Consider the following 15,204-nt stretch of genomic DNA (forward strand, 5'->3'; position numbering starts at 1 on the left):
ATATTATTTTCTATATATGAAATATTGCATAATGCAAATATCATAATGTAAGAGAAAAATTTTTGACATGGTCAGATTCCTGCCATTGGGGATTTTATATTATGTTGTGTGTAGCTTTTAATTCACTCATTTTCACCGATGAATAATGTTCCATTCTATGAATATCAGAAATTATTCTCCTCTCAATGGTTAGTTAGGTTGGTTTTTGTTTAGTTTAGTTTTCTGCTCTTCTGAATAGTGATGTAAGCATTTTATTACATATTTTCTGGAGCCTGTGCATCTAAGGTATATAGCTAGGAGTTAAATTGCTAGGTCATTGGCCATATGCATGTTCAACTTTTCAAGATCATGTTAGTATTGTCATTATTTTTCAAAGTGGAAATTTTATAAATTTACATACATTCCAGCAGTGTTTAAGGGCTCTTCTGTCCATCCACATCATCAGCAGCTTTGGGTATTATTAGACTTCCTAATTGGACTTCTCCTGGATGTGAAATTATATCTCATTGTGGTACAAGCATTTCCCTGATTATTACTAAGAATGATCATCTTTTCCTTTGTTTTGGACCATTCTGTTTCATTGTCTATGAAATATCTACTTTTAGGTAAGTCTTAAGCTCACTTTTTTATTGTTTTTTCTTTTTTCAAATTATGATTTGTTGCTTTATTGGAGTTCTTTATACTCCGGATAATAATTATTTGTTGGTTTTATGTTTGAAAATATCTTTTCTCATTTGTAATTTGTCTTTTTATTTTATGATGTCTTGATAGATGGAAGTTATTCCTTTTTTTTTTTTAAGATGAGTCTTGCTCTGTCACCCAGGCTGGAGTGCAGTGGTGAGCTCCTGGCTCAGTGCAACCTCCGCCTCCCGGGTTAAAGTGATTCTCCTGCCTCAGCCTCCCTAGTAGCTGGGATTACAGGTGCATGCCACCACACCCAGCTAATTTTTTATATTTTTGGTAGAGATGCAGTTTCACCATTTTGGCCAGGCTGGTCTTAAACTCCCAAGTGATCGCCTTCCTCAGCTTCCCAAAGTGCTGAGATTACAGGCATGAGCCACTGCACCTGGCCTGGACAGAGTTCTTAATTTTACTGTTGTCAAATATTGAAGTCTTCTCTCTTAAGATTAATGCTTTTTGAAATCTTGTTTAAGAAATCCCAATCTCAAGGTCAAAAAGACCTACCATATTTTCTTCCAAAATTTTGAAGTGTTGCTTTTAATGCTTAAGATTTTTTTTTCTCTGGCCAGGCGTGGTGGCTCAAGCCTGTAATCCCAGCACTTTGGGAGACCGAGGCGGGTGGATCACAAGGTCAAGAGATCGAGACCATCCTGGTCAACATGGTGAAACCCCTCTCTACTAAAAATCCAAAAAATTAGCTGAGCATGGTGGCACGTGCCTGTAATCCCAGCTACTCAGGAGGCTGAGGCAGGAGAATTGTCTGAACCCAGGAGGCGGAGGTTGCGGTGAGCCGAGATCATGCCATTGCACTCCAGCCTGGGTAACAAGAGCGAAACTCCGTCCCAAACAAAAAACAAAAAAAAAGATTTTTTTTTCTCTTTTTGTATTTTGTTTTAAAAATTGAGAAACATTTTTCTCTGTGTGTTTCTCTATGGTCTTGCCATGTTGCCCAGGCCAGTCTCAAATTCCTGGGCGCAGGCAGTCCTCCTACCTGAGCCTCCCAAAGTGTTGGGATTATAGACGTGAGCCACTGCACCTGGCCATTAGGCTTTTTTTCTATCTGGAAATGATTTTGGAGTGTGATGTGAAGCAGGAATTCATTTTGATTTTTTTTCTGTGTGGATAATTAGTTGTCCCAACACTATGTATTAAGTAGACTCTCTTTTCCATATTATCTGCAATGCTATTTCTGTCATTTGTCAAGTTTACATATATGTGGGCTATATTTCTGACTGCTCTGTTACGTTCAATTTGTCGGTTTGTTTCAGTACCACAATTTCCTAATTTCTATTGCTTTATAGTAAGTCTTGACATCTGATAGAGCAGTTCTGCCTATTCTTTTAATTTTGAGGGGGTATTAATTCATCTCTACTGCTTCTCCATTTTATAGACTCGTTCTTACCCACCAGCTTCATGGCCTTTATGATTCAAATATATGCCTCAATAAAATTATGGGTTACTACTTACCATGCACTTTCAGCAACCTTTGTGACTGCATTAAAGCTTAGTCTTAACCCCACTGATCGCAAGGGCATTCTGTCTATGCAGGCTGGGCACTTAACTGTTCTAATTGCTTTATTTATATTCATTGTGAGCTCCTGAAGGTAAGAACAATAGTACCAAAATGTTTTCCATCCAAGAGAAATCTGTTCTGGGTATATCTTTTGCTTTCTTTGGGAACACCTGTCTCAGATTACCTCCAACTCAGATTTTGCCCTTGAATTTACTGCTTGATTGCTGAGCCCCATCTGCCTGTGGTAGGGAACAGAATTTGTGTTGAGGAGCCCTGTCTGAGGTAGCAGAGCTGGTGAGGACCATCTGATTCCATCCAGTCTCTATGCCACATTGCCTGTCCTGTGGATCTACACTCTCTTCTGCCTCCAGACATCTCCCTGCTTCTCTTCTCGTTTCCTTTCTTCCTTTTTGTATCTCCCTTCTGTGTCTTCTTTGCTGATACATCTCTACGAGATGATCTTTAGATGTTGAAGTTCTTCAAGGCTGTCTTATAGCCTCTTCTCTTCACACTTCGAGTTCTTTTCCTAAGTGATCTTTTTTCTGTCTTCACTGCTTATTTCCAAAAGTGTCATTTGATCCCAGACTTAGCTCTGTATTCCAGACTCAGCCATCCACCTTCTCTGTCATCTCTGTTTGGATGCCTACCAGGCACTCAGTGTCAGCTTGTCCAAAACTTTATGAGGTCATTTACTCCTGACTTTGGCCTTCTCTGTTGCTCCTGATCTAAGTATATGGCACCTCCACATGCCAGATCACACCAGTAACCTGGAATTTATCTTGACACCTCTTTTCCCTCACTCCCACATCTAGTCAGTTACCAGCGCACAGCAGTTCTAAGGTTAGCTTGGAATTTTTTCCCTAGTTCAGTTCCCTAGTTTCTTGATACGTTTAAAATAAGATGTAGAATTCTTGAGTGTCCCATCTATTTAGTCAGCCTCACATCATGTCACTTTCCTTTTCATATCTGTACTTGAATTATGGAGGTCACTGATCTCAAACATTTACCAAAGGAATAGTAACCACTATACTTGATTTTAAAAACCAAGTATTATGGAGTTACAGCATATGAACATTTAAGTTACCTGTTGACTGTTAGACCCTAATCTCCCTCCCCCGGTGTAACTCCATCACTTCTTTTTTTTGTTTGTTTGTTTTTTAGTTTTTTTGTTTTTCCTTTTTTTCTTTTTCCCATCACTTCTTTTATTTACCAAACAAAGCTGTTGACAGGTGTGAAAGTTTCAGAGCCTTAATAATAAAAAATAATACAGAGGCAGGTAGGAGTACTGCATCTTCAGTCTTCAGAGTGTATTATGTAGAGCCCTGCTCAGAAAGAATTCTGTATCCACTCTCTGTGGATACAGAATTTTAGTGGAAGTGGTTTAGTCTTTCTAGTTTGAATTGACCTTAGAAGCAAATTTGGGGGTGTTGTATTTACCTAGGAAGTCCCATGATTGCCCCAGATTTGCTTTGTAGATGCTCTGCATTATAAATAATTTCACAGCGGTGGTATGGGCATGGGCACTAGATGTTTGCTGAATACATAGGAGATCTAATGTCCTGATCTAGCCTCAGCAGCTTCCATGTGTATTAATAGGTGTAGCTTTTTTTAGTGTAGAGTGTTTTGTATATACCGTAGATTCATTTCTTTCTTTCTATCCTATCTTAGACTTTGAACCTGACTCCAATACTTTAATTTACTGTCTGATTCCATTTCATTGATAATACTTTATAAGAAGTATATTTTTAGAGGTGGGTATGTAGCCAAATGTGACTAAAGTAGAGATGTATGCCAAATAGCCTTAAGTTTTCTAACCAACCAGTTATATGTTTCTTACCGATGGCTTTTTTTTGAAAAAATTGTTTGGCACCAGTTCACATGTCTTTGCCACCTTAGGAGTGGAGAAGAGGGGAGATTTGAGGTAATTGCAGATCAGGGGAGAAAGTGGCCTATGCATGGGCCTGTGTAATTCTAGATATTCACTATAGGGAACCCACTTACCCTCTTACATAAGCTATAGTTTATATTACATTTATTGGTAAGAAAATAATATTTTTATCTCCCATTTGCTTTGTCCTCTCCCCATCCCCCAAGTGACTAGATCTCATTATGTTGCCCAGGCTTGCCTCAAACTCCTAGTAACTGGAATTCAACGCATGGGCCACCATGTCCAGTTTAGTCCTTTTTTTAAATGGATGTTTTATTTTGAGATAATTATAGAATCACATGCAGTGGTAAGATGACTCAGTGAGATCACATGTACCTTTTAATTTTTTTTTTTAAACAGAGACAGGGTCTCACTTTGCTGCCAGGCTAGAGTGCAGTGGTGTGATCATAACTTCTTGTAATCTTGAACCCCCAGGCTCAAGCAATCCTCCTGCATCAGCTGCCTGAGTAGCTGGGACTACAGGTGCACACCACTACACCCAGCTAATTTATTTTATTTTATTTTTTGTAAAAACATGGTCTTGCCATATTGCCCAGACTGGTCTGAAACCCCTGGACCCAGCACTTCAGCCTCCCAAAGTGCTGGGATTACAGACATGAACCACCATGCCCACAACATGTTTCTTTTGTCCATTTTCTCCCAGTGGCAAAATCTTGCAAAACTAGTAAGCCAGAGGAACTGAAAGTACAATATTGCAACTAGAATATTAACATTGTTATAATTCATTAATCTTAGATTTCTTCAGTTTTACTTTTATTCATTCTGTGTATATGCTTATTTATTTATTTATTGAGACAGAATCTTACTTTGCCACCCAGTCTGGAGTGGAGTGGCACGATCTCTGTGCACTGCAACCTCCACCTCCCAGGTTCAAGCAATTTTCCTGCCTCAGCCACCTGAGTAAGCTGGAATTACAGGCACCTGCCACCACACCCAGCTAATTTTTATGTATTTACTAGAGATGGGGTTTCACCATGTTGGCAAAACTGGTTTTGAACTCCTGACCTCAGATGATCCACCTGCCTTGGCCTCCCAGAGTGCTGGGATTACAGTATGAGCCACTGTGCCTGGCTGTGTATATTTAATTCTGTGTAGTTGTATCACATGTGTAGGCTTTTTATTTTTATATTTATATTTATTTTATTTTATTTTTTTCTGAGACAAAGTCTCACTCTGTTGCCCAGGCTGGAGTGCAGTGGCACGATCTTGGCTCACTGCAACCTCCACCTCCCAGGTTCAGGCAATTCTCCTGCCTCAGCCTCCTGAGTAGCTGGGATTACAGGTGTGTGCCATCATGCCCAGCTAATTTTTCTATTTTTAGTAGAAACGAGGTTTCACCATGTTGGTCAGGCTGGTCTCGAGCTCCTGACCTCATGATCCACCCGTCTTGGCCTCCCAAAGTGCTGGGATTACAGGCGTGAGCCACCGCACCTTGCCGGCTTTTTATTTTTATTTTTTTTCTTAGTTGACTGAGAATTCAACCTGAGAGAAGATATGCTATTTATTAGGTCCATGTTCAATTCCACCAGTAAGAACCCAAGCATAATTCCTTCTCTTTCACATAATAGCTACCTGACTTTGGGTGAGCTACTTAACTTCCATATCTTGGTTTTCTCATCTATAGAATGTGATTCAAAGTAGCTGCCTACTGCAGAGGGTTGCTGTGAGGACTGAAATGAGAAAATGTGCAGAATGGGGACTTGGCATAGCTCATGGCATATAAAAGGAGCTCAATAAATGATCTTCTCATTTTTTAAAAAAGTGACATTTTATTTTATTTTTTATTTTTTGAGACATCGTCTTGCTCTTTTGCCCAGGCTGGAGTACAGTGACAATCATAGCTCACTGCAGCTTTGAACTCCTGGACTCAAACCATCTTCCCAAGCATGCACCACCATGCCTGGCTAGTAGAGATACGGTCTTGTAGTGTTGCCCAGGCTGGTCTTGAAAACTCCCTGCCTCAAGAAACCTTCCCACCTTAGCAGCCCAAAGAGCTGGGATTATAGACATAAGCCATTGTGCCCAGCAAAAAATGTGACATGTAAAAACTGAGATTACAAATGAGAGTATTTGAGTTTTTAAAAGCTTTTCACCAAAGTATGGTATCATAGGATTATAGAATTGGAAGGTCTCTGAGTAGTCACTTAATAGTTTTGTGTTGATGTTGGGTGTCTTGGAGCAGAGGTTTCTGAGTATTCATGCACCACTTAATAGTTTTAAAACCAGTCCAGGACTCCCCTAAGTGTTCTTAGCTATTCTTTTTTTTTATTATTATTTTAAAAATTATTTTTAGCTGCTCAAGTATTTCTAACTTACTTATTGCTTATGATAAACTAAAATCTGCCTTCCTATAATTTTCTAGATCTGCCCTAATCCGTATGATAGCCCTTCTGGGATTTGAGGACAACCATCATATTCCTCCTAAATTATCTTTTCCAGGCTATCCTTTAGCTATTCCTTATAAGATGTACCTTTCAGACTCTTGCCCATCTTGGTCTTCCTCATCTAGACAAGGTCCAATTTGTTGTTCTCCTTAGCTGAATACAGAACTCAAATGTAATCTGGCTAGCATATCCTGAGATAGGCCTATCTTCTCTATAGCTGATTTGTTATTTTTTTTGAAAGCAGATCACTCTGTTGGTTCACATACAGCTTGTCCTTTTGTCTTCTATTTATTTTCTAGATGGAAAATAAATGCACAGCAGTTAAACACAGCCAGTTGAACACACACTTAACCTTCATTCCCTTCGGTAACCCCATTAAAATAATAGTTAAGTGGGGAAAGACATATCAGCAAATGAGAAATCAATGGAATATTAAAGCCAGAGAGCACGTGTGGAAGACTTAGTGGGCCAGAGGAACTGAAAGTGCCTCCCAGGGGGAGAAACTGAGAAGGGAGAGGATTTGTAGTGTAGAACCCTGGAGTGTCTCCGGAATTGGAGACACCAAATACTGAAAACAGGAAGAGTACTTGAAAGTCTGTGCAAAAGGCAGACTGCACCCCCTCCCCCACTTTCTCAGGAGATAGGAAGTTTAGTCTTAGAAACTGAACCAGAGGCTCCGATCAGGCACATCAAGCATAGAAAGGGTGCAATATGGAGCAAAACTGAAAATAAGGGCTTTAAGATAGAGTTCTCAGTAGTGCATGGTAGAACCATCCCCCCTCACACCCACTTTCCAGAATATCTGTAGGCAGATGTTTCTTTAAAGCAAGAGATTGGAAGATCTTGCTCTAATAAAATTAACCCCAGAGAAAAAGCCCTAAAGGTACTGACTACTTCTAGGGGTCCTCAATCAAATGGCAGATTCTTGCCTGATCACCCTAATGCGAAGCCCACAAATCCACAAGCTTAACCCCTACCCTCAGAGCTTTCAAACAGCTTTGAAACAACTTTAAAAGTATGAACAGAGACTGAGCGCAGTGGCTCCTGCCTGTAATCCCAGCACTTTGGGAGGCCCAGGTGGGTGGATCATGAGGTCAGGAGTTCGAGGCCAGCCTGGCCAATGTGGTGAAACCCGTCTCTACTAAAAATACAAAAATTAGCTGGGTGTGGTAGTGCACGCCTGTAGTCCCAGCTACTTGGGAGGCTGAGGCAGAATAATCGCTTGAACCCGGGAGGCAGAGATTGCGGTGAGCTGAGATGCACCACCGCCCTCTAGCCTGGGTGACAAAGTGAGACTCCATATGAAAAAAAAAAAAGTGTGAACAGGTAGCTAAGTGTCACTAGACATTTAAAGAAAACCTCTAACATAGAAGACAGAGATCAAAACAAGTGGAAGAGAAAATATCTCAGGATTAACTATATAATAATATCTCAGGAGAGATTTAAGAAAATACTGCATTCATGAAAGATGAACAGGATTCTTTTTAAAAAGAAAGCTTTTGAAAATAAGACCTTTAGGAAATTAAAAGTATGATAGCCAATGTAAAAACCTACAACACAGTAAGATTGTAAGATAGGGTTGAAGATGTTTCCTCACTGATAGACCAAATGAAAGAGATGGAAAATTGGGGAGAATAATAAGAAAATTAGAGGATTATTCCAAGAAATCTAACATCTGACTAATGGAAATTTCTGAGGAGAAAAAAATTACAGTAGGAGGAAGAAAATTATCAAAAAAATGGTGTGAAGAGATTTTTCCAGAACTGAAATAATATCTGTAGATTGATAGAGCACAATAAAAAAAAAAACCAATACCAAGATACAATACTGAAATTTTAGAACTGCAAGAATAAAGAGAAAAGCCTAAACGCTTCTAAGAAAGCACAGTTGCATACTTAGAGTTAGGATTCAAATAGCATTTGATTCTCAGAAACAACAAAATAGGCTAGGTGTGGTGACTCATACCTGTAATCCCAGCACTTTGGGAGGCTGAGGTGGGAGGATCGCTTGAGGCCAGGAGTTCAAGAACAGCCTGAGCAGCAAAGCAGGACTACATTTTAAAATATATGTATTTTTAATATAGTATGTAAAAATACATATGTGTATGTATTTTTAAATGTAACCAGGTGTCTACTAGCATGCCTGTAGTGTCAACTACTCAGAAGTCTGAGGCAGGAGGATTGCTTAAGCTCATGAGTTCAAGTCCAGCCCGGGGAACAGAGTATTTTTAAATGTAACCAGGTGTCTACTAGCATGCCTGTAGTGTCAACTACTCAGAAGTCTGAGGCAGGAGGATTGCTTAAGCTCATGAGTTCAAGTCCAGCCCGGGGAACAGAGTAAGACCCCATCTCTAAAAACAAAGAACTAGAAGACAATGAAACAATACTTTCAAAATTTTGACAGGAAAAAAAAACTCTAAACTTTGAATTTTTTAACCAGCTAAATTATTATCCAAGCTTGAGGGTAGTAAAGACATTTTCAGACATTATACATAGACCGCTTCTTATGAAGCTCTTCTAGAAGGAACTTTTTTTTTTTCTGAGATGGAGTTTTGCTCTGTCGCCCGGGTTGGAGTGCAGTGGCATGGTCTCAGCTCACTGCAACCTCTGCCTCCCGGGTTCAAGTGATTCTCCCCCATCAGCCCCCTGAGTAGCTGGGATTACAGGCACCCACCACTACACCCAGGGTTTCACCATGTTGGCCAGGCTGGTCTGGAACTCCTGACCTTAGATGATCCACCTGCCTTGGCCTCCCAAAGTGCTGGGATTACAGGCATGACCCACCCCAGCCGGCCTAGAAGACATATTCTACCAGAACAAGTGAATAAATAAGAAAGAGGACTAAGTGGGAGGAAATGGGGTTGTCAGTATAGATGAGGGAAACATAATTCTCAGGAAGAGTTCCAGTAGATAGTGTCTCAAGAAACAGACAACTTAAACAATTGATGGAGGACCTGACTGGATGTATTAACAGGAGTTTACACTCCAGGGAAAAGAAAAATTATACAAAAAGGAAATATACTCACAGTATACAACATGGATTGGTTATAAATAATATTTACATAGACTTAATGCAACTCTTAATTTAACGAAAATTTGACCTAGTTATATTGGAAAGATAGGGAGTGTATGGGGTAGTACATGAAGAAAGGTATCAGGACAAGTTCCTAATATAGGAATTAGATTACTAATACAATAGTTATCTTTTGCCACATAACAAACTACTCCAAAATTTAGTGACTTTTTTGTTTTTGCAACTCCAGCCCAGGCTGGAGTGCAGTGAAACAATCTTGGCTCACTGCAGCCTCTGCCCGTGAGGTTCAAGCGACTCTCCTGCTTCAGGGACCCAAGTAGCTGGGATTACAGGCATGTGCCACCATGCCCAGCTAAGTTTTGTATTGTAGAGACGTGGTTTCACCATGTTGCCCAGCTGCTCTCAAACTCCTGATCCACCCTCAAGTGATACACCTGCCTCGGCCTCCCAAAGTGCTGGGATTACAGGCGTGAGCCACATTGCACCTGGCCCAAAATTCAGTGACTTAAAGCAGGTATTTATTATCTCACAGTTTCTGAGGGCCAGGAGTTCAGAGTCAGCTTAGACATTTCTCATAAAGTTGCAGTCATCTGAAGGCTTGACTGGAGCTGACTGGAGGAAGCTTTTCCAAGCTCACTCAGGTAGCCATAGAAGGCTTCAGTCCTCTTCATATGGGCCTCTCTTAAGGATATGTTACTTAGCTTCTCTTAGAGCAAGTGATCCGGGAGAAGAGGGTAAGAGGAATTTCAGTGCTTTTTATGACATAGCTTTGAAAGTGACATACCATCGTCACTTCTGCTATATTCTGTTGGTCATATAGACCAACCCTGACATATTGTGGGAGGGGACTGCACAAGGGTGTGAATACCAAGAGTCGATGTTTACTGGTGGCTATTTTGAGGTTGGCTACCAACCTCAAAATAACTAAAAGTGAATAACTAAAAGTGAAAAGTCAACAAGTAATAAGTAGGCATATTATTTAGAAAGATGGTGAAAAGTCCTAGAAGCAAGAGGTTGCCCCTGGGAGTAGGAATCAGGGGCAAGGAATCAAGAAATCAATGCTAGTTGTTGTTGTTGTTGTTGTTGTTTAATAAACCTTGTAGAACAACTTTAAGAAATATGAGTAGGGGCCAGGTGCGGTGGCTCACTCCTAAAATCCCAGCACTTTGGGAGGCCAAGGTGGGTGGATCACTTCAGGTCAGGAGTTTGAGATCAGCCTGGCCAATATGGTGAAACCCCATCTCTACGAAAAATACAAAACTTTAGCCAGGTGTGTTGGTGGGCGCCTGTAATCCCAGCCACCCAGGAGGCTAAGGCAGGAGAATCGCTTGAACCCAGGAGGTTGCAGTAAGCCAAGATCATGCCATTGCATTCTAGCCTGAGCAACAGATGGAGGCTCTGTCTCAAAAAAAAAGAAAAAGAAATATGAATTGGGTGTAGTGGCTCACACCTAATCCCAGAGCTTGGAGAGGATGAGGTGGGAGGATCATTTGAGACTGTCCTGGCAACATAGCAGACTCTACCCAAAAAAAAAAAAAATTGAGACCAGGCGCAGTGGCTCACGCCTGTAATCTCAACACTTTGGAAGGCTGAGGCGGGTGGATCATGGGGTCAGGAGTTAGAGACCAGCCTGACCAACATGGTAAAACCCCGTCTTTACTAAAGCTACAAAAATTAACCGGGCATGGTGGTGTGTACCTGAATCTGTTACTCGGAAGGCAGAGGCAGGAGAATCGCTTGAACCCAGGAGATGGAAGTTACAGTGAGCCGACATTGCACCATTGCACTCCAGCCTGGGCAACAGAGGGAGACTCCATCTCAAAAAAAAGAAAAATTAGCCAGATGTGGTGGCACATACTTGTAGTCCCAGCTACTTGGGAGGCTGAGGTGGAAGGATCACTTGAGCCCAGGAGGTTGAGGCTGCAGTGTGCCATTATTGTACCACTGCGTTCCAGCCTGGGTGACAGAGCAAGACTCTGCCTCCCCAACCCCCAAAAACGGAGTGGGAGTGGGTGGGCAGAGAGGCTCACTCCTGACTCCTGTAATCCTAGCACTTTCGGGGAGGCTTAGAAGAGAGGATAGCTTGAGCCTAGGAGTTCAAAATCAGCTTGGGCAGGGCTCAGTAGCTTATGCCTGTAATCCCAGCACTTTGGAAGGCCAAGGTGGGAGGATCACTTTAGGTCAAGAGTTCAAGAGCAGCCTGGGCAACATGACAAAACCCCATCTCTACAAAAAAAATTAGCCGAACTTGGTGGCATGCGCCTAGAGTCTCAGCTATTTGGAGAGCTGAGGTAGGAGGATCACCTTGACCCAAGGAGGCTGAAGATCATTGCAGTGAGCCATTATCATGCTACTGCTCTCCAGCCTAGGCAGCAGGGTGAGACCCTGTCTCCCCCAAATCCCCCATAAAAAACCAGGCTGGGCAACATAGCAAGACACCATCTCTACAAATAATAATTTTTTAAAAATTAGCTGGATGTGGTGGTGCACACCTGCAGTCCTAGCTATTTGGGAGGCTGAGGTAGGAGGATTGCTTGAGGTAGGAGGATTGCTTGAGCCGGGGTGGTCAAGGATGCAGTGAGCCATGATTGTGCCACTGTACTCCAGCCAGGGTGAGGGAGTGAGATCCAATCTCAAAAAAAGTAAAATTTTTAAAAAGTATACATGTATTAGTGTGATTTTATTTTATTATAAAAACCCCCAAAACATGCAGCCATTTAACGTCCCCAACATTGTAGTAGAGCAGAACCTAGATTACATGATAAAGTCTATGAAGAATTTGAATCTGATAAAGATCCCTTGGCATTTGAAAGATTGTGTGTGTGATTTGAAGGGCTATTTACAGATAATAAACCTGAAGTTCAGTGAAGGAGGGCATAGTGACAGGAACCCGAGCTAGAATCCTTGGATAAACATTATACCAACAGATAAGCATCACATAGTGAGATTCTCTGGCTTTTCACTAATGTAGAACCTGTTAAGGAAAAAAGGACTGTTTTGCTCTTCCTGGAGAACAGAAAGTTCTTAAGTGGAAATGTTTATATAGCTTGGAGCTATAAATGGCTTATTGAAGGGAAGAGTCTTTGGCAGATAGCTGGAAACACTTTATAGAATTCCTCAGGCTAAGGGCCGATCAGTGAGGATTTGATACTCTTTAGAGGAAGAGCTGGCCTCTGTCCCTGCCGGCCATGCAGAGCAGCCATTCCACAACACCAGTATATCTCCTCACACCCTCCTGTCACTACATATTTACTCTTGTTGAGGAACATACGGTTAGGAGCACCAGCGATCTTGACAGTTTGCCTAGTCCATCTGCCTTCCCATAAAACTGGGGTTGGGATAAAGTGTTAGAGGAATCAGGTATTCAAGTTGGTGGAGTAGCTGAAAGGGGTGCATTGGAGATTACCATATAAGTAAAAACTATTACATGAAATATTCAGGCTTAAATTTTTAAACTATTTTAACACTTCATTAAAATGTATTATTTACATTCTTCTACTGTAACCGAGTATATTGAATTTAAAATACTTCAGGGTCTCTATGCTTAGCCTTAGCCTCCATGCCCTGGGGTGCCTTCAACGTCATTGCAATGGGCCGTGGGGTATGCTGTGGAGGGGGGCAGGTTTAGTTTTTACATTTGCATTTCTCAATATCTGTCTTTGTGTTTTACTTTGCCCACAGATTGGGGACCACAAATTCAGTGCTCACCGGATCGTCTTAGCAGCCTCGATCCCGTATTTCCATGCTATGTTTACAAATGACATGATGGAGTGCAAGCAGGATGAGATTGTAATGCAAGGAATGGACCCAAGGTACTGAATCCCACTGTTAGGTTTCACAGGCTGCTTTCCAGGTGCAGTTTCAGCCTGTGCACGGTTCCACTGAGGACCTGCAGCAGAACAGTGTCTAATAGCCTAGCTCCACACAAATAGTAAGTGATTAATAACCTCAGCCAGTGCCCTGAGTTGGGGTTAAAATGAAGGGAGTTTTGGCTGGCTGCAGTAGCTCACACCTGTAATCCCAGCACTTTGGGAGGCCAAGGCAGGCAGATCACGAGGTCAGGAGTTTGAGACCAGCCTGGCCAACATGACGAAACCCTGTCTCTACTAAAAATACAAAAATTAGCCGGGTGTGGTAGCACGTGCCTGTAATTCCAGCTGCTTGAGAGGCTGAGGCAGGAGAATCACTTGAACCCAGGAGGTGGAGGTTGCAGTGAGCCGAGATCTTGCCATTGCACTCTAGCCTGGGGGACAAGAACAAGACTCTGTCTCAAAAAAAAAAAAAAAAAAAAATGAAGGGAGTTTTAATGCTGTTTTTACCCTACTATAAGAGAAATACATTTAATAGGATCTAGATTCCATGGTTTTTTTTTTTTTAACTGGGGCTGGGTTTAAGGGTGGTGGTATATTCTCTGCACTTTTCTGGCTAGTCATTTTAGCTGACAAAATAGTTCTTCAAATAAGTGTCTTCATTCACATCCCTTCTCATCGGTTTAGAACTGTGTTGTCCACTGAGGCTTTGTGCAGTGATGGGAATGTTCTTTCTATTTGTACTGCCCAAAATGGTAGCCACTAGCCACAGATGGCTATTAAGCACTTGAGATATGACTAGTGGGACTGAAGAGTTGAATTTTAAATTTTCTTTAATTTTCATCAGTTTAATTTTAAATAGTCACATGTGGCTAATGGCTACTATATTGGACAACACAGATCTAGAAGATGGTAGCTGTTTTGGTTATTTCATGCTTCAGAAAATTGAAGCTCAAGGAGATCAAGCCCAAGGTTATCCCCTTAGCTGGTAGTCAGTTATTTCCCATCCTCTTAATCTGACAGTGGTGACAACTAGGGAGAAAAGAGCTAGGAGCCTGTGTGTTACCCTCTGGATGACTGAAGGTGATCTGCCCCAATACCGGAAGAGGATTTATATAGCCATGGCAAGGTAGAAATCTCAGGTCAGGCTGGGCAAGGTGGCTCACACCTGAAATCCCAACAATTTGGGAGGTCAAGGTGGGAAGATTGCTTGAGGCCAGGAGTTCAAGACCAGCCTGAACAACATAGACCACATCTGCTAATTTTAAAAAAAGTTTTTTAATATACAGATGTGGTGGTACACACCTGTAGTCTCAGCTACTTAGAAAACTGAGGTGGGAGGTGAGCCCAGGAGGTCAAGGCTGCAGTGAGCTGTGATCACACCACTACACTCCAGCCTGGGCAACAGAGTGAGACCTTGACTCTTAAAAAAGAAAGAAAGAAAGAAATCTTAGGCCAGTTACTTAGGAGGAAAGACATAGAAGTAAGTGTCCAAGGGCCGTTGTGCAGTCCTCTTCCCTGCCTGAGGTGTGTGTCTGAAGGAGCATGCTCATCCCATGAATAGTCTAGGTGTTTCATTTAACAGAAATTGCCTGAACGTCCATGATGAGCACAGCTGTATCATCTATCTGAGTTATAGCGGTGAGAAAACAGCACCTCTCCTCATTCTGCCAACTTTCCTTTTTTTTTTTTTTTGAGCCGGAATCTCACTCTGGTGCCCAGGCTGGAGTGCAGAGGTACAGTGGGCTCACTGCAATCTCCACCTCCCAGGTTCAAATGATTCTCCTGCCTCAGTCTTCCATGAATAGCTGGGATTCTCCTGCTTCAGTCCTCCAT

At 41.7% G+C, this 15,204-nt stretch overlaps 1 protein-coding gene across 9 annotated transcripts in view; it reads left to right on the top strand.

The window, feature by feature from the left end:
* Nucleotides 1-15,204, top strand: part of KLHL18 (kelch like family member 18) — a 64,512-nt gene that overhangs the window by 24,124 nt on the left and 25,184 nt on the right. For all 9 annotated transcript variants that reach the window (XM_078350674.1, XM_008981572.5, XM_078350675.1 and 6 more), the window contains exon 2: nt 13,241-13,371. In XM_078350674.1, the coding sequence (XP_078206800.1) occupies nt 13,241-13,371 (131 nt within the window). The remainder of the gene's footprint in view (nt 1-13,240; nt 13,372-15,204) is intronic.

The sequence above is a fragment of the Callithrix jacchus genome, chromosome 15 (assembly GCF_049354715.1).
Source record: "Callithrix jacchus isolate 240 chromosome 15, calJac240_pri, whole genome shotgun sequence".
Lineage (NCBI taxonomy): Eukaryota > Metazoa > Chordata > Mammalia > Primates > Cebidae > Callithrix > Callithrix jacchus.